Source organism: Quercus robur, chromosome 7 (genome assembly GCF_932294415.1).
Source record: "Quercus robur chromosome 7, dhQueRobu3.1, whole genome shotgun sequence".
NCBI lineage: Eukaryota > Viridiplantae > Streptophyta > Magnoliopsida > Fagales > Fagaceae > Quercus > Quercus robur.
In genome coordinates this window covers 19,993,870-20,020,749 of record NC_065540.1, presented here as the reverse complement: position 1 = coordinate 20,020,749, position 26,880 = coordinate 19,993,870, and the positions used below count along the sequence as shown (strand labels likewise).

The window sequence follows — 26,880 nt, the reverse complement described above, 5'->3', positions numbered from 1 at the left end:
TAACCTTGCCACTTACCAACGCCTCCAATTAAATAGTTCATATAATATATATGGACATCATTTAACCAAAAAATTTAAGCTTACTAGTTTAGGCTCAACTATATTATATTAATGATTCACTTTTCTAGTTATTATTCAATATCAAATTCACTCACACATGTAGGCTCAACAATACAAAAACCATAAAGTCTTGCAAGGAAATTCACACAAGAGAAAGGGCCAAGTAGTTCATGTTAGAGGAGATTATTATCATGAATTCTAGATTGCAAGTTTTTCTCTCAAACGTGTGATGTATTCTTCAAAGAAAACATAATTATGCTTATGTTCTACATCTATTTCCATAAAGATAGTTAAATGGGCATTGTTTACTTCAAACCAGTCAAATTCGTATTAGAGACCGTTTTGGTTTGGCTAGGAGAATGAAATATTTTGATACCGGTTAGTACCAGTGTACCATTTTGGGAGTACCACTATACATATATATATATATATATATATACTCGTGTAAGTATCAATTTATCAATTTTTTATGTTTATCAATATAAAATTTAAAATTAACATATTTTATAAGCCTAAATATTAGTTTAAATAACATGTTTTTTACTAATATCTTTTTCAATTTTTTAACATTTTAATTTTTTTTTATTGTACTAGCTGAAACGCCAATACCGACCGAAATACCCAAAATATCCTCAATATAGACTGGTACATTTTGGAAGAGTACCAATACTAGTTCAATGATCAGTAGACTTAGTACGATATACGGTATTGACTTCCTTGGTCTGAAGGAGGAAACATAGAAAAGGTATAGATGATACAACTTATAGTCAAATGACTTAGTCTTTTGTCATGTTGTATTATGGAAACATAAGATGTGGAATCTGAAGAGGCAATTGGTCCTACTTTGGGAGAGTCCTAGTCATCTTTCTAATATGAGGAATCTGGTAATAAAACTACTTCAGACCTTCGTCACTTCAGCCAGGTAAGAGCTCCACATCCCACATTCATTATTTAAAATTTTATCAACTTATCATGCATTAGCAACTTTACATGAATCTCACACATTCAATGAGGCCTCATTTAACTCTTTGTGGTAACAAGTAATGAAAGAATAATTGGATACACATGCTAAAACTTAGACATAGGACTTGGTGATCTGCCTCAAGGGAGTTATTCTGTGTATACAAGACCAAAACTTGCAAATATAAATTTGTTTAGGGCTACAAGACAATTCCTTGGTGTAGAAGGAAAGACTATTTCTTATTAAAGAAGTAATGTATTTTTAGTCCAAGAGGGAATAGGAAAATGGTCTTTTAAATAAACAATGCTACAAAGAATTTGATGGCTTTGGTCCAAGGGTCATCTCTATGGGGAGAGAGAAAATTGAGTGTGAAACCAAGAGAGAAAAAAGAGATTTTCACTTAGGAGATAGCCAAGGAGGAGAAATCAAAGTGTCCCCGCCTTCAAGGAGATAGGCAAGGAGGAGAGAGTAAAGTGTTGCCTCCTTGAAGAAGATAACCAAGGAGGAGAGAGCAAAGTATTGCCACCTTTGAGAAAATAGCCAATGAGAGTTACGTGGAAAAAAGAAAGAAAAAGAGAAGATAGCCAAGAAGGATAGAGCAAAATGATGCCACTTTGAGAAAATAGTCAAGGAGAGCTATGTGGAAAAGAGAAATAAGAAGAAAAGAAAGCTAAAGAGGAGAGAGCAAAGTGTTGCAGCCCTCTAGATAAATAATTAGTGTGTGAAAGAGTAAAGAAAAAGAAGAATGTTTTTCTTTGGCCGTGAGACACAAAGAGAGTATGTGTGAAAAACAAAAACAAAAACAAAAACAAAAACAAACAAACAAACAAACAAACAAAGAGATTTTTCTTTAGTCGTGAGACACAAAGAGAGAGTGTGTGAGAGTAAAGAAAAATAAGAAAGATTTTTCTTTAGCCATGAGACACAAAGAGAGTGTGTGAGAGTAAAGAAAAATAAGAGAGATTTTTCTTTAGTCGTTAGATATACACAAGAGACATTGTAATTGATTTGAGAATAGTGAAATTGATTCAAAGTTTGTCATGTAGTTCTTCCCTTCAAGGAGAAAGAGTTTTCTACATAAATATTTGTATTTTTGTATGTGATTGCTATTTGGGATTAATAATGTTGGTAGTAATATTATTTGGGATCCAACAGTTAGCACTTCTTGTCATTGAGATATTTTTAAGATGTATGTGAAGAATGTTAGTTTACAAAATTATTATTTGATAGGATAACCAAGAGTGGAGAACACTTTATAGAAAAACTACAACAAGGTAAGCAAGTACAATCTCAATGACTCAAACAAATTCATAAACTATTAAAGACAAATCACAAGAAATTACAAAGCATATATGAACCCGATTGATGACAAAGTGGTCAATTATTTTGCAATAATATGCTCCAACTGTAAGTGGCGAGTGTAAGTTCACCTATTTGGAAGCAGTACCAACCTCAAAGTAATTTCGAAAATAGGCAATCAGTTTTTCTCTAGGAGGTAGATTTTCCTTGATAGCACTAACACTCACAAACTCATTAGCCCAATTGCAAAGTTTGGGAAATTTCTCCCTTGTCATCAACTCTACCCCCGAAGCTTCTTCAAAAACTCCAAGCCAGTAGGCTATGATGTTAGCGGCAATGTCTAGCAGTCCAACAGTCTCTCCACCAAAATACCTCTTCTCCTTGAGCTCATTTTCTAGAAATTGTAGAAGTTCAGAAGCTTCTTCCAAAGCCTTCTCATGCTCTTTCTCTTCACCCCAACAAGCTTTAATTATTGCAGACAAGCACTAAAAAAAGAAATAAAGAAAATTCCAAATTTAGTGTCACTCGCAGTCTATTTCTCTAGGTTGATAAATTGTATCTCCAACAAGTGCTTATACAAAAAGCACAAATACATAATTATTAATACATGTTTTTTCATTAGAGCCTTCGGATACGTTATTAGAATAATGATTAAATTAGTTATTTTTTAACTACTTAAACTATATCATGGTATTAAATTATGTTATTTTCACTTAGAATAATGATTAAATTAGTAATATATCATGGTATCAAAGAAGATAATCATGAACTTGAACTTTAACTTTGTTTATACAATATCTTCAATTTAAATAAATAAATTAAAAAAAAAACCCCACCTTTCGGCCCACATGAGAGGATTATTAGAATTATGTTGCCATTTACAATTGTTAATGTCACTACGATTTTCAAGAACTAACCCCCCTATCCCCATTAAAAAAAAAAACACGAAAAGTCATGCCTCTAGAATTATATGTCATTTAAAGTCATGCTTAATAATCCCATATGCCCTCTTTATTACTATCTATCAAAAAATAATAAGAAGAATAAATAAAGTACTAAATTGGCTCCAAATTAAAATAATAATGACCAAAATGTAAGGTTGAAATTTACCGTGAATTCAAAATGTGAGTACCAAAATAGTATCTTTATTAGAAATATAAAATTAATTATACCACCTTTTCAGGTTAAAACTAAAAAAATAAATAAATCAAATAAATTAAAAAAAGAAAAAAAATTAAATCATGCTGACTTTATTTTTTTACATTATAAATTTACAATTTGAAGAAGTTTAAGATTAAATGATATTTTACCTTCTCGTCTATGAACTTGGCCCAAAATCGTGCATTGGCTCTCTCACAAGGATCTTTGAACAAGATGGGACTGTCTTTCCAAGTCTCATCAATGTATTCGAGAATAACAAGTGACTCAACGACAGGCTTTCCATTGTGAACGAGCACAGGAATCTTCTTGTGAACTGGGTTGTATTTGAGGAGGGAAGGGCTCTTGTTGGTTATATCTTCTTCATTGTATTTGTACTCAATTCCTTTCAGTTTCAGAGCCATCTCTACTCTGCGACTAAAAGGGCTTCCCCACGCACCAAACACCAATACTTCTTCGGCCATAATGACACTCTTTGTTCCTGCACTTTACGGAATTTGTAATAAGATTCAAAGGCTTGGCTCTACCTTCTGCGTCTGATGCCTTTTTATAAAGCCTAGGCACAATGGTTACTTGGAGATTAAGCCTTTGGCTGTTTGTATTATTTTTTTGTTTCTTGGTCAATAGGTTCTAAAATGTGGGTCTAGGTGGTGGTTGAAGACTTATAGTGATAGACTTGCTGAAGAAGCTGCACAGTTAATGGATCGGTCAAATGCAGGTTATTATTTAAAGAGGAAAAAACCTAATTTATATTCAGGAATCATTTCAGCCCATAGCTCATTGATGATCTCAGCAGGGGCTGAGCTAAAGGACAATAGTACTAATTACAAAAGTCAACGGCCTTTTGGGTCATGTGGCTGATCCAGATTGGTGGGCTAATACGGTCTGTACAGGTAACCTCAAATTCTAGGTGGTGGTTGAAGACTTATAGTGATAGACTTGCTGAAGAAGCTGCACAGTTAATGGATCGGTCAAATGCAGGTTATTATTTAAGGGAACGGCTCCTCTCCCGTTTTAGTGTCTCATGTTTTCTCTTGTTTTTAAACAGATAAATGACACGTGGCATCTACAAAATCTAATGGTAAGATATAAGGCCACATCACAGCATCATTATTTCTATTTTACCAACACTCTTCAGCAATAAATCTACTGTAAACAGATAAATGACGCGTGGCATCTACAAAATCTGATGGTAAGATATAAGGCCACATCACAGCATCATTATTTCTATTTTACCAACACTCTTCAGCAATAAATCTACTGTTCACACCCCACTGCACTTAGCAGTGGATGATAAGGACCCGTCAGAAATCATGCCGGAAATATCACCGGATCTAAGAATCCATAAGCATAAATAGAGCCTCAAGAGAGGAAGAGAACCCATAAGCAAAAACAAAGAAAAAATTATATTGATTCTAAAAATAAAGAAACAAAAGGGTGAAAATCCATTTCATTTCAATTCAAACCAGACCCATGACAAAAATCCATCGTAGAAATGGCAAGAGAGAGCTCAGTATCAAACTACCAAGTCTAAAATCAACCAAATCCCAACAAAAAAGATGAACAAACCAACAAGTGCAGATCCGAACCAGTTAAACACACACAACCACAACTAGCATTTAACATTTAGCATTTAGTTCACACATACAAATACACAAGAAGCCTTTGTTGTTCTTCTGCAATTTCTCAGCCCATTCTCTCTTGCAGCTCTGTTTGTGTGAGTTTCTCAGATTCGGTGTAGGGGGTTACTGCTAAAGAGTGGGGTAAAAGAGAAATAAATGATAATTTGATGTGGCCTTGTTTTTACCATTAGATTTTATAGACGCCACGTGTCATTCATCTGTTTAAAAACAGGAGAAAACATGAGACACTAAACTGGAGAGGAGCCGGACCCATTATTTAAAGAGGAAAAAACCTAATTTATATTCAGGAATCATTTCAGCAAATAGCTCATTGATGATCTCAGCAGGGGCTGAGCTAAAGGACAATAGTACTAATTACAAAAGTCAACGGCCTTTTGGGTCATGTGGCTGATCCAGATTGGTGGGCTAATACGGTCTGTACAGGTAACCTCAAATTCTTTACTTAATCAAATACGTAAAACTTGCTATGCACGATAAATTGAATGACTAGGGGATTTGTTAGGACGAGTAAACAATATCTTAAAAATACAATAATGTTATACCTTCTCTTTACATATAATAATAAATCACATTAATTAAAATTTATGGTAAAACTCACTAATCGTGTGAAATGAGGGAGTATTATATGTAACATTATTATACTCTTTACTATTGTATAGTTTTCTTGCTAGAATAAGTTTCTTATAGTCTATTTTATTGAATTTCATGTTAATTGGACCCAAAAAAAAAAATTGATTTACCTCTTGAGGTTTAGATGATAACCCAATTAATGGTATTGGAATACTTTATACTAGTTTATATTATCTCATGTTTATGTTTGAATTCCACCTCCCCCTTGGTACGTCGATTCACAACATAATGGTTGAGGAGAAAGCAAATTTTGATATGTTTTTTGGACACTACAGTTTGGACAATAAATTTTGATAAATTTTCATATGTTCCTAACTCTTTTTGAGGGAAAACAAATCTTACTGTTGCTCAAACCATTAATTGATTATCCTTATCCCTTTTGCACAATCAACACCCTATGAACACCTATTTGGCACTTCTCCTATCTATAGTTAGCTTAGAGACTTTGGTTGTGCCTAGTTTGTCATCCTCCAACTTCACGAGTGCAATAAACGACTATCACATTCTCAATATACGTTGCTTTTTAGGTTACAATCTTGAATAAAGAGAAGGCATAGATGTTACAACTTATAACCAAATGACTTAGTCTTTTGTCATGTTGTGTTATGGAAACATAAGATGCTCCATACCTTTCCTATTCCACAATTTCAATCTTTTGTTGATCTCTTTATTTGAGTCTCATTCTTTATGAAAAAAAAAAAAATCAATCTATAGAGGCAATTGCTCCTACTTTTGCGAGAGCCCTAGTCATATATATATATGTGCCCAATATGAGGAATTTGATAATACGGGAGGGGGGGGGGGGGGGCTAGAATTTTCAAAAATGCTCGCCCCCCTCTATTTTAGTGACAAAATTTTGAATAAATTTCTAGTAATGGTCCCTCCCCCTTCAATTAAAAATATTACAAACACTCTTTAATTTATTGTTGTCTAATTTATTTTCCTTTTAATATTGACTTTTTGTCATATATCATTAATTTTTTTTGGAAAATTTAGACCCCGGTTGATAGAATTAATAAGTTTTAAATCCAAGTTGTTAATTAGATTTATTATGGATAAACCTTGTTAAAACAAACAAACATCAATATCATGTACAACGGAATAGTAAATAAGACAAGATATGATGACCCATGAAAACTAATGAAACAAATTAGTTTCACCGTAAAAAATCTGGAGGGAAACCTTCCTAAAAAGCAATTCATTATTATAAAGAGAAGTTTCAGATCTAGTACAAAACTTTTGTCCCTAAACTCTACAATCCCCGTAGATGACCTTACAGTAGGAACCTTCTACCACTTCAGAACCTCTGAACTCTTCAATATATGAATGCTACCCTTTTGCACAGATCCCAGTACATGAGTAACTCCAACAACTTGAAGAAGGTTGTTGCTTGCAATGTTTTTCACTTCATGCACAATGAAGATCAAGAAGTACTTGGTTACAAAACCCTAAGGCGCAAAAGACGCAGTAACTTCTTACAGAGAGAATAAGGCACAGGGTCATTTTCTGCATGTGTTCTCCATGTATAACGGCCTTTAAAATAAGCCTTATATATGTCTAAATTTGTGAAAAAAGAAACCCTATACATACATGTCAGCTAGGACCAAAAATCATATCTGAAAATCCTGATTTTGTAGATCTTGACAGATTTAGCTTCTGTCGAGCTTCTATTGAGCTTTGTTCTTAAATCTCGATAGATACTGTTTCTGTTGAGGTATCTATCGAATTTTAATGAACAGCTTTTCTTCACTTATTTCTTGATCCAATCTTCATGGATTTAATACTTGACTTGAACTCTTGCTTCTTGAAATACTAAACCCATCCTACATTTACCCAATTACAAATAAAGTGCATTTTGTCAAAAAATTAGCTAATTACATAAAATATGTCCTTAACAATTTTAATTAAGAGCATTTAAAGTGCACTTTGTCAAAAGATTAGCCAATTACATAAAATATGTCCTTAACAATTTTAATTAAGAGCATTTAAATCAAACATTTATTTATAAAAATAAATAAGTAAATTTATCTCTTTAGCAAAAAAAAAATTCCAAAAATAAAGTCATGCATTTATATTAAGAGAATTAAGGATACCGGAATATAACGATTCATTTAGTTTGGCCCCCTTTGAGAAAATTTCTAGCTCTACCATTGAATAAAACTGCTTCAGACCTTCACTACTTCAGTCCGGTAATAGGGTAAAATCTCCATCATCCCACATTCATTATTTAAATTGTTATCATGTGTTAGCAACTTTACACAAATCTCACTCATTATGTGAGGCCTCAGTAATTAGCCCTTTGGGGTAACAAGCATCAACATTGGTGGTGCCAAAAATTTAGCAATTTGGCACCACAAAAAGCCACTTTATTTATTTTAACTTACCATTTCACAACTTTCTCCACATCAATGCTCTTATTTTCACATCAAAGTTAAACACTATTCATTTATTTATTATTTTTTCTCTCTCTTAATCTCTATCTCTCTATCTTCTCTTCAAACTCTATCCATTCACAACATCACCACCAACCACAATCCACCATCTTAAACTCAGCCACCATCAACCATTGATCCACCACCATAAACCCAGTCATGATCCACCACAAATGTAACGGCTCCACCCCAACTGTGTAGATATTGTCCACTTTGGGGTCCATACCTCCTCATGGTTTTGTTCTTCCGATAAAATTGGAACGATACAGAGAAGATTAGCATGGCCCCTGCACAAGGATGACATGCATAAATCGAGAAATGGTCCAAATTTTTTGGATTGTAGTGACCCAGAAAAAGGAGGGTCTCATAATCCATGGAATCCCATATCGCTTAGGGAAGCATATGAGAATGTGTTTATGAGGAATGAACTTTTTTTAATGTGTAGAGGCCTTTTCCCTCACTGCTGTGTGCTTTGGGGGAGATCAAAACCATGAGGGGTATAGGTCCCAAAGTGGACAATATCTACACAGTTGGGGCGGGGTCGTTACAAATGGTATAAGAGCCATGCCCTAGCCGAAAGTGTGGGCCCCATACGCAAGGACGCCTGTGCTCGTAAAGGGGGTGGATTGTAGTGACCCAAAAAAAGGGGGTCTTGCATTCTATGGAATCCCACATCGCCTAGGGAAGCACATGAGAATGTGTTTATAAGAAATGACCTCCCTTTAATGTGTAGAGGCCTTTTCCCCAATGCAACCTGTGGAAGAACAAAACCGTAAGGGGCATGGGCCCGGGTCCCAAAGTGGACAATATCTACACAAGTGGGACGGGGTTATTACAACAAAACCTGTTAACCAAGCAAAAGTCAAAACAAAATCCATTAACCTCAAAATCAAAACCCATTCATCAACAGAAAACGCATTTGCCTCACGCTCAGACTTAGAGCTACAACAAAAACGACGTCGTCATAATTGGTGGCAACAGTGAAAATTTCAATTTCAACTTCGATTCATTCCTCTCCGTCAAGTTCGCCTCATGCCGTCGATGCCTCACCAATTTCAACTCGCCTCATCTCATTAAGTTTGAAGAAGGTGATGCTAGTGGAGTTGGTTGGGAATAGGGTTTGGGCATGGTGAGGGATTGCATTATGGGCAAGATAGCTTGGCGAGAGGGTGACTGGGAGAGAGATGGATCAGCAATTGGGCTTGGGGCTTGGGTTGATGAGAAGGAACAAAGATGGTTGACTGAATAGAAAGCTTGGGTGAGCTACGAGTTGAGGAAAAAGGATAAATCAGAGAAGGGCAGGGGAGATGGAGGACTAGGTTTGGGTGGGTGAGAGTGGAGGAATAGAGAGCTTGCATGAGATTGTGCAGAGAGTGAGTAGAACTATGGAGTGAAGGGGGGAAAAAAAGGAAATAAATATTATTATAATGGGAGAAAGAATAAAATATATTATTTTCTTTTAACATTTGAGCTATAGTGCACAACTATAGATAGTTATGCACTGTAGATAAGTAGTTAAAATTTTTACCTATACCACCACCAGTGTAGCACACTTTTTGTATATTGTGGTGCTAAAAATAGCAATTTAGCTTTTTAGCACCACCAACACTAATGCTCTAATGAATGAACAATTGGATACACATGCCAAAACTCAGACATTGGACTAGGTGATTTGCCTCAAGGGAGTCATATTATAAAAGTGAGTTTACAAGACCTAAACCTACAGAGATATATCTTTTTAGTGTTACAAGGCTCATCTTGAAGCCAAATGTTTAACTTAGGAATTACCGAATTAGATATTGACAATAAGAAGATGTTTGTCTTTGTTGCTCATTATCCTTTGTTCACACTCTTATTACCGATTCTCATTTTGATTTTTTTTTTTTTTAATGCAAGATAGAAATTCTACTCTAACCTAATCTAAATGTATATATGTGTAAAGCTCCCTTTTAGAGACTTGAACCTCGACTCTTATCCCCCACACCGCACAAGCACTTATACTTGTAGAGTAACCATTACACCAAGGGTGCGCGGTAGTCATTTTGATATTTTCTAGATGTATGTGAAGAATGTCAGTTTACAAAAATTTTATTTGATAGGATAACCAAGAGTGGAGAACACTTCATTGAAAAATTGCAATAGGTTAAGCAAGTACAAGGCTCAAACAAATTCATAAACTGTTACAGATGAATCACATGGAATTACAAAGTACATAAGAACCCAATTGATGACAAAGCAGTCAATTATTACACAGTAATATGCACCAACTGTAAGTGGTGAGAGTACGTTCACCTATTTGGAAGCATTACCAAGCCCAAAGTGATTTCGCAAAAAGGCAATTAGTTTGTCTCTAGGAGCTAGATTTTCCTTGATGGCACTGACACCCACAAACTCATTAGCCCAATTGCAAAGTTTGGGAAATTTCTCCTTTGTCAACAACTCTACCCCCAGAACCTTCTTGAAAAATTACAACCCAGTAGCCTATGATGTTAGCAGCAATGTCTAGCAGTCCTATAGTCTCTCCACCAAAATACCTCTGTTCCTTGAGCTCATTTTCTAGAAATTGTAGAAGCTCAGATGCTTCTTCCACAGCTTTCTCATGCTCTTTCTCTTCACACAAGCAAGATTTCCATCTTGCAGGCAAGCACTATTAAAAGAAAACAGAGAAAACTCAAATTTTAGTGCGAGTTACAGTTTTTCTCCTTTTCTCTTAATTGATAATTTATATCTCTATTCTCTAACGATTGTTCATAAAATTAAAAAATAAAAACAAAAAACAAAATAAAAAAACAAGCTCGCAGAAACAGTTTGTGGAATCTTTGACTGCAATGCATGCAGGGGTACATGGTTTTGAATGATTTATCTTTAACATACATAATTTTAACTGGAAATTTACCACCATTGACAATCGAGGTTGTGAAACTCACTAAGATTACCAAAAATAAAAACAACAGAAACTAGAATCATAATTTATAAGCCACTTGAAAAACCACTATTTGATTGGAGGAAGGGCTATTTTCATTTCAGAATTGATCAATATCATAGTTATTGGGTTAAGATAGCTTGACCCGGTTAGTTAATTCAATTACCCAAGTTGATTAATTAGGTTTAATTTCATGCAAATCATGGAGGCACCAACAAATCAAAAATAAATTAAATGCAACAGAAAATAAATTTGACAGAGTGATTTGTTGACAAATGGGGAAAACCTCGCAAGGCAAAAACTCTACCGGGTGATTTTAAGGTCACCACTCCCAAGAATCCACTAATCAATAATCAAGCGGTTACAAGTATAAGGAATCTTACCAACTGCCCTTGGCCTATCCTGAAATACTAACCTACGGTTGAACCTTCGCTCCAATATCCAATCGAACTTGATCTTATAATAGCCTTCTTTCCCTTGATGCACAAACCTCCTATTTGTGACTAACACTTTGCATAGATCCCAAGTACGTGACTAACTCCAGTAACTTGAACAGATGTTGGCTGCAAAGTTTTTGACTTCATCAACAATGAAGATCTGGAAGTACTTGGTTACAAAACCCTATGACATACAAACGCAATAGCTTCACATAGAGATTATAAGTCTCTTAGTTTTTGTATCCGTATGTGACGGCCTTTAAAATAAGTCTTATATATATTTAGGGTTGTGAGAAAAAAAACCCCAAACAAGTATACAAGACTGAGTTGAATTCAAGATCTAAAAATTCTAAAATCATAAATCTCGATAGATCGAACTGCTGTCGAGCTATCTATCGAGCTTCACATTAAGTCTCCATAGCAGGCATCTTTTAAGCTATCTATCGATAGCATGGAGCTATTGCTAGGTAGCATAGGCTTGGTTTGTAAACACGGCTATATCCTATAGCTACATTTTTGGTGTCTAGAGCCGCGTTTTTGAAACACGGCTATAGACCCCTTTTTTGTAGTGTGAACAGCTTTTCTTCACTTGTTTCTTGGACCAATCTTCATGTGTTTAATAATTGACTTGAACAACATTTTTCTTGAAGTACTAAACCCATCTTAGATCTACCCAATTACAAGTAAAATGCATTTTGTCAAAGAATTAGCCAATTACAACAAAATATGACCCTAACAATAGTAGTTTAAATTAAATGTTAATACAATATCTTATAAAAGAAGAATTATAAATTTAAAATACATCTGATACTACGATCATTTAAAATTTAAAAGATATTTTTATACATTACTAAATCCAATAAATAAAATTTTAACTATAATTTGTTTAGGACATGACAAATTTATAATTTAGAATAGCTTAATAGTAAATGATATTTACCTTCTCGTCTATGAACTTGGCCTAGAATCATGCATTGGCTCTCTCATAAGGATCTTTGGGCAAGATGGGATGGTCTTTCCAAGTCTAATCAATGTATTCTAGAATAACAAGTGACTCAACTAAAGGCCGTTGTATACAAGCACGAGAATCTTCTTGTGAAATGGGTTGTATTTGAGGAGGGAATTTACCCCTTGAGCACCTCAATGGCGTGAGCTCCACACATCTGCTAGAATCTGAAGGATTGGGGGACACTCTCTGATGCACTATACTAATCACCGAGCATGCGCTGTTCTAATCACCGAGTGCTACCCTGAGAGAGATTCTAGTCACTTCCTATTTTGGTGCTACACCAGGCCACCTCATTGGATAGTACCTTGCTTGGGCAACATAGTAGACATGTGCAGCTCACCCTTTGGCTTGAGGAAGAAACAAAACCCACGATCATATCTTCCTACAACCACAACATGTGTTGTCCTTCCCCATATACCTCCTCCAAGCAGCTGAGCTTTTTTCTCTCTTCCAACGGAGAAATGTGTACTATTAATTAGCTGTCCTCTAGGATTTGCAAACAGTAATGGCCTGTTTGGATGGAAGGGTGAAGGAGGGGGAGTGGAGGGGAATAGAGTAGTGTTGGCTAAAAATGAGCTATTTTTGAGAAAAATCTTCTCTACTCTACTCTACTCTACTCTCCTTCCCTCCCCCTCAATCCAAACGGACCATAATAGAGTGTTGCCAACTACCTTTATACACCAGGTGTTCTTCCATGCACTATGAAAGGAAATGTACACTAGTCATTCTAGGTATCAGCAAATATACGAGGAGTACAAGGTAGAAAAGGATAAGAAGAAATGACAAAAGCTGACACTGAATAGAGAATAAAAAATGTATTATCGGTCTCATTGAAAAGGAATGCAATATTCTTGCAAGAGTAAGGACACCAAATCCTTGCTCCTCACCATGGTTTTTCACCCCTTTGCCATGGGTTTTCCACGTAATTTCTTGTCTTTTTCTCTTTGTTTAGTTTTACTCTTGTTCTTCCTTGTCTTTGTTGGTAGAGAAACACTATTTTAAATCTTTGTCAAAATGTTGTTTAAGTGTGCTACAGTTATGGTTTAGAGGTTTTCTCAAAGTAATCTCTAAAAATCTAATTTGCACATATACGCGTTATTTATGGGTCTCTCGTACACCATCCTTGGGTATCATGTGTCAACTATGCATGCTCATCCATGAGAACCTCGTGCCAAACCATTAATCTATCATCATTAACAATACTTCTTTGTTGCCACACACCATCATGAGATCTAATACCACTTTATTGAGGAGAGAACACATTGGGAAGTTTCAAATCATCTCAAGTTGTCATATACAAGAAGAGATCTCATGTGGGAAAGCATGAGGTTTTGCCATGTGGCACTTTATATGAATAGTTTTTCATTTAGCCTTTCACCTCACCTCATCTTCTTATCCATGTCCAGCTTAAGCCATAAATGCAAAAGATTAAGAGATTTGGTTTTACTCATTTTTACAACTTCTTGAACTCTTCCACGTTTAATTTCATAAATGAAAAATTTTCTCTATTCAATGTTGGCCTTTCATATTATAACACTTGTTATTTTATATATTCCAATTTCACAAAATATCAAATGGCCAAAAAGAGAGAGAGAGAGAGAGAGAGAGAGAGAGAGAGATTCAATGTCAATAAGAGTGTGAAATTGGCTTTGATTTTAGGTGCATATGATCTAAATTTCTCAACAACATTGTCAAAGTTTGATACAACAGTTCAACCAGTTGGGGTTTCTAAAAGGCATGATTATTTATATTTTTAATCTTTGTAAGTAATTGAGGTACTCTGTTATATGTAAAATTAAACTCGCAATGTGAAACAGTATAAAAAATTGATTAAAACCTAGATCTTTCATCTTCTTAGTTCAATCTCTTGATGTCTAGTTTGTTCTCTCTTTTTCTTTTTCTTTTTCTTTTTCTTTTTTCTTTTTTTTTTTTTTTAATTTTTGGGTTTGTGTTTTTGGATCTGGGTTTGTGTTCTTGTTGTTCTTGTTCAAGACACACTTAGCTCTCAATTCATATGATTTTTAGTTTTTAATTTAGTTTTTAATTTTTTTTAATTAGTTAAAATTAATAATTTTTTTTTTTTTAATTTAGATGCTGATGTGGCATTTTTAATGCCAAATAACATTTTTTATTATTTATTTAGGCCACATGGACATTAATTTATTATTATTTATTCATGCCGTTTGCCACGTCAGCTTTTTCCGTTTCTAATGTAACGGGTAAGGACCAAAACGGGAAGCGTTTTTCAGGATAGGGACTAAAAGTGGTAAAAATAAAATGTAGGAACTAAAATTGAAATCGCCTGAAAATGTAGGAACTAAAAGGTGCTTTTCACCAAATTACCACCCAATCACTACCTCTCTCTAACAACCCAATAAACCCATTTCTTTTTCTTTACCTCTGTTCAGAGTTCAGACCTAAGAGAGCTTCAATGGCTAAACAAATATATGCGATTAAAGAAGCCAACTATGTTGGTTTAAATAACTTTCAGGAACAGTGGAACACTGAAACTCATTCATCATTGTCAGTTTGTCACCATTGAGATGGTCCACTACATCCAAGATTATGCAAAATCCAAGGTGGGGCAATCCACCAAGGGATAAAGTGTATGACAACAATTCCCATGGCTTTGGTTGGCTGCACTCTGTATGGGTTCATGATGAGAGAGTCAAACAGTCTAGCAAGACATATTTGGTTTCTTTTTTAACATTAAAAAACAATACCACCCCTCTTCTTCCTTACACTTGTGATATGATTATGTTCTCATTTTTTTCTAATATGCATTTAGGCATACTAAGTCATCAACATCATTGGCAATTCAGGACATTAAAACTTTGCATAATCAAAACCCAATTTGCATCCTTACAATATTTAATAGTCTTCCTAAATAGAAATAAGTTATAATTATTTTCAATATATGTATATAACTGATTAGATACAAGTTTAAATTTGCAATGTGGCCACCAGCGAGAAGAAACAATTATGTTAAGCTAATTTTGAAAACTTGACATTTTGGATAGGTGCCACCGACTTAGTATTTTTCATGACCCCTTAAAATCTAGGGATTAAAATATCAAATTGATATGTGACATCAGTAAAATATTTTATAATTATATTTCCTTAGATCTTGACATGAAAAATGATATATTCAATATTAAATAATAACAATAATAATAATAATAATAATAATAATAATCCAATTTTTTTTAGATTCATTTTCAATACTTTTTTCGTGCATCGAACAATATGAGACTTTACTCACACGTGTATGCCTAACAATCTCATTCTTACACGTGTATGCCTAACAATTTCCAGGTTAAAACTAAAAATGTATATAAATAAACAAATCGAATAAATTAAAAAAAGAAAAAAAAACTAAACCATGCTGACTTTATTTTTTTACATTATAAATTCCCAATTTGAAGAAGTTTAAGAGTAAATGATATTTTACCTTCTCGTCTATGAACTTGGCTTAAAATTGTGCATTGGCTCTCTCATAAGGATCTTTGGACAAGATGGGACTGTCTTTCCAAGTCTCATCAATGTATTCGAGAATAACAAGTGACTCAGCGACAGGCTTTCCATTGTGTACGAGCACAGGAATCTTCTTGTGAACTGGGTTGTATTTGAGGAGGGAAGGGCTCTTGTTGGTTATATCTTCTTCAATGTATTTGTACTCAATTCCTTTCAGTTTCAGAGCCATCTCTACTCTGCGACTAAAAGGGCTTCCCCACGCACACTACAAGAAAACTGAACTATTGCGGCGGACCTATTGCGGCGGGTGCGAAAACCGCCGCTATAGGTCGCCTATTGCGACGCTTTTTTGGCCCGCCGCTATAGATTAGATCTATTGCGGCGTTCTATATGCCCACCGCAATAGACCTGTTTTAGCGACACTAAGCTTAGATATAGCGGCGGGCCAATGACCCGCCGCAATAGACATGTTTTAGCGGCGCTAAGCTTAGATATAGCGGCGAGTCATTGACCTGCCGCAATATGTACTCCTTTTTGCGGCGGGTTGGACCGCCGCAATAGACATTTAAATTTCCCTTTATTTTTTTGCCTTCCCACTTAAAGATCAAATAGTAAATTACACCCGATTGGCATGAAAATTTGCATGCATGTTAAGAATATATAGAAAGTGTGATCCAACGGTTGGATTTTCAAAATTTGAATTCAACAATAAGTTATTGATTGGTGTAACATTTTTTAGAGTTACATCAAGTGTAACTAGAACCCAACGATATATTTCTTAATTCAATGTGAATTTTGACAAATTTACCGTTAGATTACATTATCTTCATATATTTTTCATGCATACAAAATTTGAAGATGATCAAAGACTAATACTCATGTCATCAATCAATTGTTTAAATTCAAGTTTTTGTAATTTAAAATAACGCATAAAATATTAATTTAAAGATCAAATGGTAAATTACACCCAATTGGCATGAAAATTGGCGTGCATGTTAAAAACAAATAGAAAATGTGATCCAACGGTTGGGTTTTCAAAATACGAATTCAACAATAAGATATTGGTTGGTGTAACATTTTTTAGAATTATATCAAGTATAACTTGAACCCAACGCTATATTTCTTAATTCGATGTAAATTTTGACAAATCTACCGTTAGATTACATTATCTTCATTTATTTTTAAAGCGTGCAAAATTTCAAGGTGATAAAAAATTAATAGTCTTGTCATCAATCAATTGTTTAAATTCAAGTTTTTGTAATTTAAAATAATGCATAAAAGATGAGTTTAAAGATCAAATGGTAAATTACACCCGATTGGCATGAAAATTGGCATGCATGTTAATAACATATAGAAAATGTGATCCAACGGTTGGATTTTCAAAATATGAATTCAAAATTAAGTTATTGGTTGGTGTAACATTTTTTAGAGTTACATAAAGTGTAACTTGAACTCAACGCTATATTTCTTAATTCAATGTGAATTTTGACAAATCTATCGTTAGATTATATTATCTTCATATATTTTTTACGCATACAAAATTTCAAGGTGATCAAAGATTAATAATTATATCATCAATCAATCGTTTAAATTTAAATTTTTGTAATTTAAAATAACGCATAAAAGATGAGTTTAAAGATCAAACGGTAAATTACACCCGATTTGCATGAAAATTGGCATGCATGTTAAGAACAAATATAAAATGTGATCCAACGGTTGAATTTTCAAAATATGAATTCAACAATAAGTTATTGGTTGGTGTAATATTTTTTAGAGTTACATCAAGTGTAACTTGAACCCAACCCTATATTTCTTAATTCAATGTGAATTTTGACAAATCTACCGTTAGATTATATTATCTTCATATATTTTTCATGCTTAAAAAATTTCAAGATGATCAAAGATTAATAGCCATGTTATCAATCAATTGTTTAAATTCAAGTTTTCGTAATTTAAAATAACACATAAAAGATGAGTTTAAAGATCAAAGGGTAAATTACATTCGATTGGCAAGAAAATTGGCATGCATGTTAAAAACATATAGAAAATGTGATCCAATGGTTGGATTTCCAAAATATGAATTCAACAATAAGTTATTAGTTGGTGTGACATTTTTTAGAGTTACATCAAGTGTAACTTGAACCCAACCCTATATTTCTTAATTCGATGTGAATTTTGACAAATCTACCGTTAGATTACATTATCTTCATATATTTTTCATGCTTACAAAATTTAAAGGTGATCAAAGATTAAGAGCCATGTCATCAATTAATTATTTAAATTCAAGTTTTTGTAGTTTAAAATAACACATAAAAGATGAGTTTAAATATAAAACGGTAAATTACCTTCGATTGGCATGAAAATTGGCATGTACGTTAAAAACATATAGAAAATGTGATCCAACGATTGTATTTTCAAAATATGAATTCAACAATAAGTTATTGGGTGGTGTAACATTTTTTAGAGTTACATCAAGCGTAACTTGAACCCAACCCTATATTTCTTAATTCAATGTGAATTTTGACAAATTTACCGTTAGATTACATTATCTTCATATATTTTTCATGCTTACAAAATTTTAAGGTGATCAAAGATTAATAGCCATGTCATCAATCAATTGTTTAAATTCAAGTTTTTGTAGTTTAAAATAACGCATAAAATATGAGTTTAAAGATCAAACAGTAAATTACACCTGATTGGCATGAAAATTGGCATGCATGTTAAGTACATATAGGAAATGTGATCCAACAGTTGGATTTTCAAAACATGAATTCAACAATAAGTTATTGGTTGGTGTAACATTTTTTAGAGTTACATCAAGTGTAACTTGAACCTAACCCTATATTTCTTAATTCGATGTGAATTTTGACAAATCTACCGTTAGATTACATTATCTTCATATATTTTTCATGCTTACAAAATTTCAAGGTGATCAAAGATTAAAAGTCATGTCATCAATCAATTGTTTAAATTCAAGTTCTTCTAATTTAAAATAACGCATAAAAGATGAGTTTAAAGATCAAATGGTAAATTACATCCGATTGGCATGCAAATTGGCATGCATGTTAAGAACATATAGAAAATATGATCCAATGGTTGGATTTTCAAAATATGAATTTAACAATAAGTTATTGGTAAGTGTAACATTTTTTAGAGTTACATAAAGTGTAACTTGAACCCAACCCCACATTTCTTAATTCGATGTGAATTTTGACAAATATACCGTTAGATTACATTATATTCATATATTTTTCATGCTTAAAAAATTTAAAGGTGATCAAAGATTAATAGCCATGTCATCAATCAATTGTTTAAATTCAAGTTTTTGTAGTTTAAAATAACTTATAAAAGATGAGTTTAAATATCAAATGGTAAATTACATCCGATTGGCATGAAAATTGGCATGCATGTTAAGAACATATAGAAAATGTGATCTAACGGTTGGATTTTCAAAATATGAATTCAACAATAAGTTATTGGTTATTGTAACATTTTTTAGAGTTATATAAAGTGTAACTTGAACCTAACCCTATATTTCTTAATTCAATGTGAATTTTGACAAATCTACCGTTAGATTACATTATCTTCATATATTTTTCATGCTTAAAAAATTTCAAGGTGATCAAAGATTAAAAGTCATGTCATCAATCAATTGTTTAAATTTAAGTTCTTGTAGTTTAAAATAACGCATAAAAGATGAGTTTAAGGATCAAATTGTAAATTACATTCAATTGGCATGAAAATTGGCATGCATGTTAAGAACATATAGAAAAATGTGATCCAACGGTTGGATTTTCAAAATATGAATTCAACAATAAGTTATTGGTTGGTGTAACATTTTTTAGAGTTACATCAAGTGTAACTTGAACCTAACCCTATATTTCTTAATTCAATGTGAATTTTGACAAATCTACCGTTAGATTACATTATCTTCATACATTTTGTATGCTTACAAAATTTAAAGGTGATCAAAGATTAATAGCCATGTCATCAATCAATTGTTTAAATTTAAGTTTTTGTAATTTAAAATAACGCATAAAAGATGAGTTTAAAAATCAAATTGTAAATTACATCCGATTGGTATGAAAATTGGCATACATGTTAAAAACATATAGAAAATGTGATCCAACGATTGAATTTTCAGAATATGAATTCAACAATAAGTTATTGGTTGGTGTATCATTTTTTAGAGTTATATCACGTGTAACTTGAACCCAACCCTATATTTTTTAATTCGATGTGAATTTTGAAAAATCTACCGTTAGATTACATTATCTTCATATATTTTTCATGCTTAAAAAATTTCAAGTTGATCAAAGATTAATAGTCATGTCATCAATCAATTGTTTAAATTCAAGTTCTTTTAGTTTAAAATAATGCATAAAAGATGAGTTTAAAGATAAAATGATAAATTACATCCAATTGGCATGAAAATTGGCATGCATATTAAGTACATATAGGAAATGTGATCCAACGGTTAGATTTTCAAAATATGAATTTAACAATAAGTTATTGGTTGATGTAACATTTTTTAGAGTTATATCACGTATAACTTGAACCCAACTCTATATTTCTTAATTCGATGTGAATTTTGACAAATCTATCGTTAGATTACATTATCTTCATATATTTGTTATACTTATGAAATTTTAAGGTGATCAAAGATTAATAATCATGTCATCAATCAATTGTTTAAATTCAAGTTCTTGTAGTTTAAAATAACACCTAAAAGATGAGTTTAAAGATCAAATGGTAAATTACATCCGATTGGCATGAAAATTGGCATGCATGTTAGAAACATATAGAAAATGTGATCCAATGGTTGGATTTTCAAAATATGAATTCAACAATAAATTATTGGTTGGTGCAACACTGTTTTAGAGTTACATCAAGTGTAACTTGAACCTAACCTTATATTTCTTAATTTGATATGAATTTTGACAAATCTATCGTTAGATTTTTAGAGTTACATTAAGTGTCTTCATATATTTTTCATGCTTACAAGAATGAACCTTTCATTACATTCTTCAAATCTAAGAATGCCACGTGATGAACATGTGTTGTGTATTTATATGGTTATATATATTCTCTCAATTTGACCATCCAATTAGTCATATTTTTTTTTTTTTAAAGTAAACGCAGTTTTTTTTTTTTTTTTTTTTGATGGGAAAAGTAAACATAGTTAGTCACATATTAAAATTCTTATATAAATTTAATATATAATAGCTATGATCATTTTTATTTTTATTTTTAATAAGATAGAATGTGTGATAATTTTTGTTGTGTGGTATTATTTTTATTTATTTATTTTTTGAGAAAGTTGTGTGGTGATTTTTATTGTGTATATGTGATTTTTTTTAAAAAAAATTTATTTCATATCTCATTAATATTATATTTTTAATATTTTACACTCATTAACTCACTTAGATATATAGATATGTTTGATTTATGTACAATTACAAAATGCATGACAAAATGGTAATTGCCAGTAAAAAATTGTAATTTATTTAATATAATAATTTATTATAATTTATATATTTATTATTATATTTGATATAAATTAAAGAAATATATAATTTATATAATAATTATATATTTTAAATTATATTTATTTAAATAGTAATAAAATATGTTTATTATATATAAGTAATAAATATATATTTATTTATGTAACTTCAGTGTATCACTCGCATCACTAGCCTAGTGGTGTGCAGCGCGTGTTTTGCCCAATTGGTCTCTAGTTCGAGGCTTGACTTTGCTTATAATTTATTTTAAATTTTAAAACTCTTATTTCAGATTTGAAAACCCTAGCATAGCATCATATAAATACATCTTTTCTTTTCTCCCAGCCGCCCCCTTCCCCAAATCCTTTTCTCTTCCTCACACGCACAAGATTTATTTATTTATTTATTTTTTTCTCAGAGATTTGCTTTGGCTAAGGACAAGATCGACGGTCAAGATTGCGGGAACCAATACGACGACGAGGAATACGAAGACTCCTCGTCGTCCTCGACAAGATCACAGGTCTCTCTAATCTTTCTCTGTCCATTCTAAATTCTCTCTTTTGGTTTTGAAAATCTTTTCCTTTGATTTCTTTCCAACTCGGCTGTTTGTTTCCTTTGAGTTCTTTTATTTTTTGCAATTTTTTTTTCTCAAGATTGCAACATGATTTTTAACTATATGACGGTAAATTTTTTTTTTTAAATAATTAATGGGTCTCATTATCTGCATTTATAATTATCTGGAAACTGGGTAGAGAAGAAGAACAGTGGAGATTCTTTTTTTTTTTTTTTTTTGGAATTTTGTGATGACTTTTCTTCTGGGTATCCTATAATTCGGTAAAAAAAATAGTCCGTATTTCATATATATATATATATATATATTCTTATGTATTTATTGGTTTTTGCAAGTTGGAGCTTATGTTTTCCCAGAAACCAAACGGGCATTAGTTTTGATTTTGCCCTTTTATATAAAAATCTGCTTTTTAAACAATCATAGTTGATGTTGGTTGAATACAAATATAAGTCCTTTGAGTAGTTGGAACCTGAATGGTTTGCAAAACCTTTCCTTTCTATGGGTTTACATTTGGTGAGCAAGATTCTTTTTGTTGGTTGGTTCCAGTCAAGGTTTCGTTGTTAATTACTGTAGACATAGAAAAGGAGAAACAGAAGATTATATCATAAAATGTAAGCCTTTTAGAAATTCTAGGCAGGAAGCATTGGAACTTTTATTTAATTTTTAAATCACAAGCAGATTATTATTGACATGCATTGTTTTTGTTACATGGGTATAATTCCTTTTGTTCAAAATTGGGATTCTCAAATTAGGGGAGCAAGAGAGATGATCATGGTTTCAGTAGGGTACTGAAAAATTCTTTTTCCTTATAGAAAGAAACAGGAATTTATTTTTTGGTCCTGAAATCTGGGATTCTTGTTGTAAATTTCTGAGCTTGGGATAAATACAAACACCTCACAGACCAAAATGTTTGTTACACGCTTGCCTTCTTTAAATCTTGTCATAGTCATTTTTTTTTCGTTGTTGTGTGGCTAAATTAAATGGATATAGAGTTAAGTTTTGTTGAATTGATTGACTGTGTGTGTGTGTGTTTTGTATTTGATCGATTTTTTTTGAGATAATGATGATTTTGCTGATAAGGTATAAACCTTTTTTTTTTTTTAATGTATATTTCAACTTAGTTTCTTCATCTTCTTTTGTTATAAATTTTATAATTATCATATTCGGTGATGTTAGTTTTATAGTATTATATTTTGCCCTGATGTTAGCTTTCAAATATAATATATGATTATAATTGGTTTTACTTTAATTATCCTCTTATTTTTTACATTTTCTAGGTGGATTGCTGAATTCATTTATTGCATTTGGTACAATTATTGATGCATAATGACCTATTATAAATATTTCTTAAATGCTATATGCGTTAAAGTGGTATTTGGGGTTTGATTCTAAAGACTTAACTATCTTCTTATTGATTTGTTGCCAAGAGCGTTGTAGCTCAACTGGCACTTACTGGTGTTTCTAACGGAGACGTCCATATATATATATACAATTATATATATATATATATATATAAATATATAAAATCTTCATATTGATTTGTCAGTTTGGATCTTGCTTGTTTCAGTGATCGTTTGACTAATTATTGGCTCTGGTATCATTTTTCCATTTTTCAGACACTTCCCATTTTTCTTGATCATCTGGTTACAGCTTGGGGTGCTATTTTGATTTCAGTGACATTGATTCTTCTGTTCGGTGAGGTGAGGTATTTATCTGACTTTATTTCTTTATTTTTAAGAAAGCTAATTCAGGACAGATGGCTTATGTTGGTCTGTCTGATTTGGTATGTATTGCTTGCACATATGGATAATTTTTTTTTTTTTTTTTTTTTTTCTGAGATGGCCTTTTTTAGGCCTGACCAATTAATAAAAGTGGCCATTTTATTGGGAGGGATCTATTGAATGGTTGATCCCAGCCCCACTTACCACATATGCAGGATAGCTGAAAATTTTCATCCATATGATTTTCCTTTAAAAGAACTACTTAAAAGACATGAATGTATGTTTTGGCTGGTTATTTTAATTTACCCCATTCACATGTATGTTTCATGCTGGTAGTGAAGTGTTTCTAAGTTCAGTATTTTCTTTTTATTTGTGGAAGCAGATAATACTGCAATCTGTTTGTTCTTGATATGGTTTGGCAATCGGGGCAGCAGTTGCTCTAGTTCTCCTTGTTCTCGTCTTTATCTGCTTTCTTGTTGCATATCCAATCAGCAAGGTAAGATATTCAGTCAGAAACTAATAGTGAAATCTAGTTCACTTGATATGGTAAGATTATTTGTAGTGAGTGAACTTGATTTCACTATTAGTACTTTGCTATTGAATTGAACTAGGTGCTGGAATTGACTTGTAGTCAGAAACTATAATTAGTTTGAGCTATAACTACTAAAGTAATGTGTTTTCCTTGGCAATTTGAATGGACCCAATGTTGAATTAAATATATACCGTGTTTGTATTGCTTGTAAGTTGCCATTGTGTCTTACAATTTATGAAATTTCTTTATGGGGTTAGTTTGAATTGTTGGCTCGTAGTCTAAGGGAGAGGAACAATATCGCATTCTCTTAGTAGTAGGTGCTATAGGCAGAAAGCTTGCACTCACAGACATTCATTATGCAGCAATTTGTAAATTACTTTATTAGCTTCATCAGCGAGTTGCTTTAGTCATAATGCTGTTTGCTTTCAGTATACAGACACGTAATTGTATGTGTTTGCTTTGCTTGATGCAAGTCATTGATTTTAAATCTTTCCCTATATTTGTTGCAGCTGCTATAATTAACTGGAGTTTAATCTCTCTAGTTGATTTGATAGCTTTTGTATGTAGTTTAGCAGATTGAATTGTATACTATTATTGTTTTACTGTACTTTGCATGCCATGTGCAATTATGCTTGCGTGTTGTTTATCATTTGGAATCTTTTTCTTGGGTTGGGGGTTGAGGATGGGTTGAGTTAATCTAACTTGCTATCATGAATGTTTTGATAAATTAAGAAAGAGAGAGAATCTATGGCTGATTTGTTAGGTTTAAACGTAGCATTCCACATTACTTCGGGTGTTTCTTGCTGTACATGGGATTGACTTAAAAATTCTTATTCCTCTCTTCTTTGTTCTCTCTAAAGGAGATTAGGGGTTTGTTTAGTTGTGTTTTAAGAAAATAGATTTTAAATTTTTTTCCTTATTTACACAATAAAATGTTGCAAACAAACTTTTATAGGCATAAGGAAATATTTCTTTTTCTTACATGTGATGCGACTGACCCTAACTAATCTATTGCGAATCTGTAATTGACCCCAAAAAAGTAAGGCTTAGTTGTTGTTGGAATGAAAATATCAGGAGGGTGGCTTGCTTTATGTTGAAGCTGCTTGTCGATCTTTTGAAATAGGGAGCTGTTGGGGTCATTCCGACTGACACTTTGTATGTTGCACTTCGTGTGTTTGAATGCACTTTTTTTTGAAATAGGGAGCTAATTGCACGCACTTTTTTTTTCTTCATGTGTTTGAATCTCATTGGTTTGTGAGTAGTGGAAAAAAAAATAGATCAATTTGGAAGTTACAACAATCTGTATGTAATTGCCAGGAAGAATAAGATAAAAATTATGATCATAGAATAACTTAGAAATAATGCGCAAAACTCTCAAAATTTTTGTGAGTTCCACTTATTAAAATAAGAAATAAAAACATTTTGAATGGATAATGTGAAATGCAATTTGCATATTATTGCAAACAAATCATTATAGATAACCAATTAACCATACATGTAGGACCATATGTGTCAAATTTATTTATTTATTTTTTGCTGTATTATGTTGCATTTTGTTCATTGTTGTGCTCCTAGGTTCATTTCATCATCTAACTTGAGTTGTTCACAACTTATTTTTGCTTGGAGCTGAGCTTAGTTAGGAAAACAAATTTGGAAATTTTTATTTAGGAATAAGTTTTAGGAACTTGTAAATTGGAAAAAGTTTGGGATATTTACTTGTCCTATAAAATCCTTCTACCATTAGTTTGGAAACCTTTGTGGTGTTATCTAGTTACATTTATGGTAATATCTTAGGGGAGCTAAAATAGGACCCAGGAAACAAAAAAAAAAAAAAAATACCTATAGCGGCGGGCAAAAACCGCCGCTAAAGAACTAAAATTATGAAATAATTGAAGACCTATAGTGGCGTTTATCGTTCGCCGTTAAAGCTTCAAACATATAGCGGCGGGCGAAACCGCCGCTAAAAGGTACATAGGGTTGGTGTACATGAGGCCCTATAGCGGCACTTATTGACCGCCGCTATAGGTGACAACCTATAGCGGCGGGCTTATCCTGCCCCTAAAGGTCGCTTGACCCGAATGGCAACCTCATATGGCGGTGGTTTTTAGCCCGCCGCAATAGAACAAAAAGCGTCGCTAAATGGCAGATCTATTGCGGCGCTTTTCGCGACCGCCGCAATTGACCTATAGCGGCACTGCAACACTGGCGGGACGGCCCGCCGCAATAGCACCCGCCGCTATAGGTCAAATGTACCTATAGCGGCGCTTTTTTGGGCTTTAGCGGCGCTTCTGGCCCGCCGCAATATCCCAGTTTTCTTGTAGTGGCACCAAACACCAATATTTCTTCGGCCATAATGACACTCTTCGTTCCCGCACTTTACGGAATTTGTAATAAGATTCAAAGGCTTGGCTCTACCTTCTGCGTCTGATGCCCTTTTATAAAGCCTAGGCACAATGGTTACTTGGAGGTTAAGCCCTTGACTGTTTGTATTATTTTTTTGTTTCTTTGTCAATAGGTTCTAAAATG

At 32.9% G+C, this 26,880-nt stretch overlaps 1 protein-coding gene, 2 long non-coding RNA genes and 1 other non-coding gene across 5 annotated transcripts in view; 3 read left to right on the top strand and 1 right to left on the bottom strand.

Moving 5' to 3' along the window:
* Positions 1–2,315: 2,315 nt before the first annotated feature.
* Positions 2,316–26,793, bottom strand: LOC126692689 (glutathione S-transferase U8-like). The gene is made up of 3 exons (XM_050388386.1): positions 26,770–26,793; positions 3,631–4,005; positions 2,316–2,805 (listed from the first exon to the last, which is right to left on the bottom strand). Exons 2-3 carry the CDS (start codon positions 3,940–3,942, stop codon positions 2,452–2,454), a joined length of 666 nt encoding a protein of 221 aa, XP_050244343.1. The 5' UTR covers positions 3,943–4,005; positions 26,770–26,793; the 3' UTR covers positions 2,316–2,451.
* The window catches only part of LOC126692694 (uncharacterized), a 32,070-nt gene continuing 7,528 nt past the window's right edge, over positions 2,339–26,880 (top strand). Inside the window, exon 1 of the long non-coding RNA XR_007645063.1 lies at positions 2,339–2,516. This is a non-coding gene — a long non-coding RNA (uncharacterized LOC126692694). The remainder of the gene's footprint in view (positions 2,517–26,880) is intronic.
* Positions 8,418–8,516, top strand: LOC126693819 (U6 spliceosomal RNA). The gene has a single exon (XR_007645539.1). It is a non-coding gene; the product is annotated as a U6 spliceosomal RNA (small nuclear RNA).
* LOC126692693 (uncharacterized) lies at positions 21,836–26,173 on the top strand. 2 transcript variants are annotated; one of them, XR_007645062.1, is made up of 3 exons: positions 21,836–22,050; positions 23,718–23,806; positions 24,205–26,173. It is a non-coding gene; the product is annotated as an uncharacterized LOC126692693 (long non-coding RNA). The 2 variants fall into 2 exon arrangements; XR_007645061.1 differs by having other exon boundaries at positions 21,839–22,050; positions 23,718–23,801.

Excerpts from the sequence above, each read along its gene's own strand:
- LOC126692689 (XM_050388386.1), bottom strand. The coding sequence starts at position 3,942 with ATGGCCGAAGAAGTATTGGTGTTTGGTGCGTGGGGAAGCCCTTTTAGT. Across the intron at positions 2,806-3,630 it reads CCAAGTTCATAGACGAGAAG|TGCTTGTCTGCAATAATTAA; the intron begins GTAAAATATCAT and ends TTCTTTTTTTAG.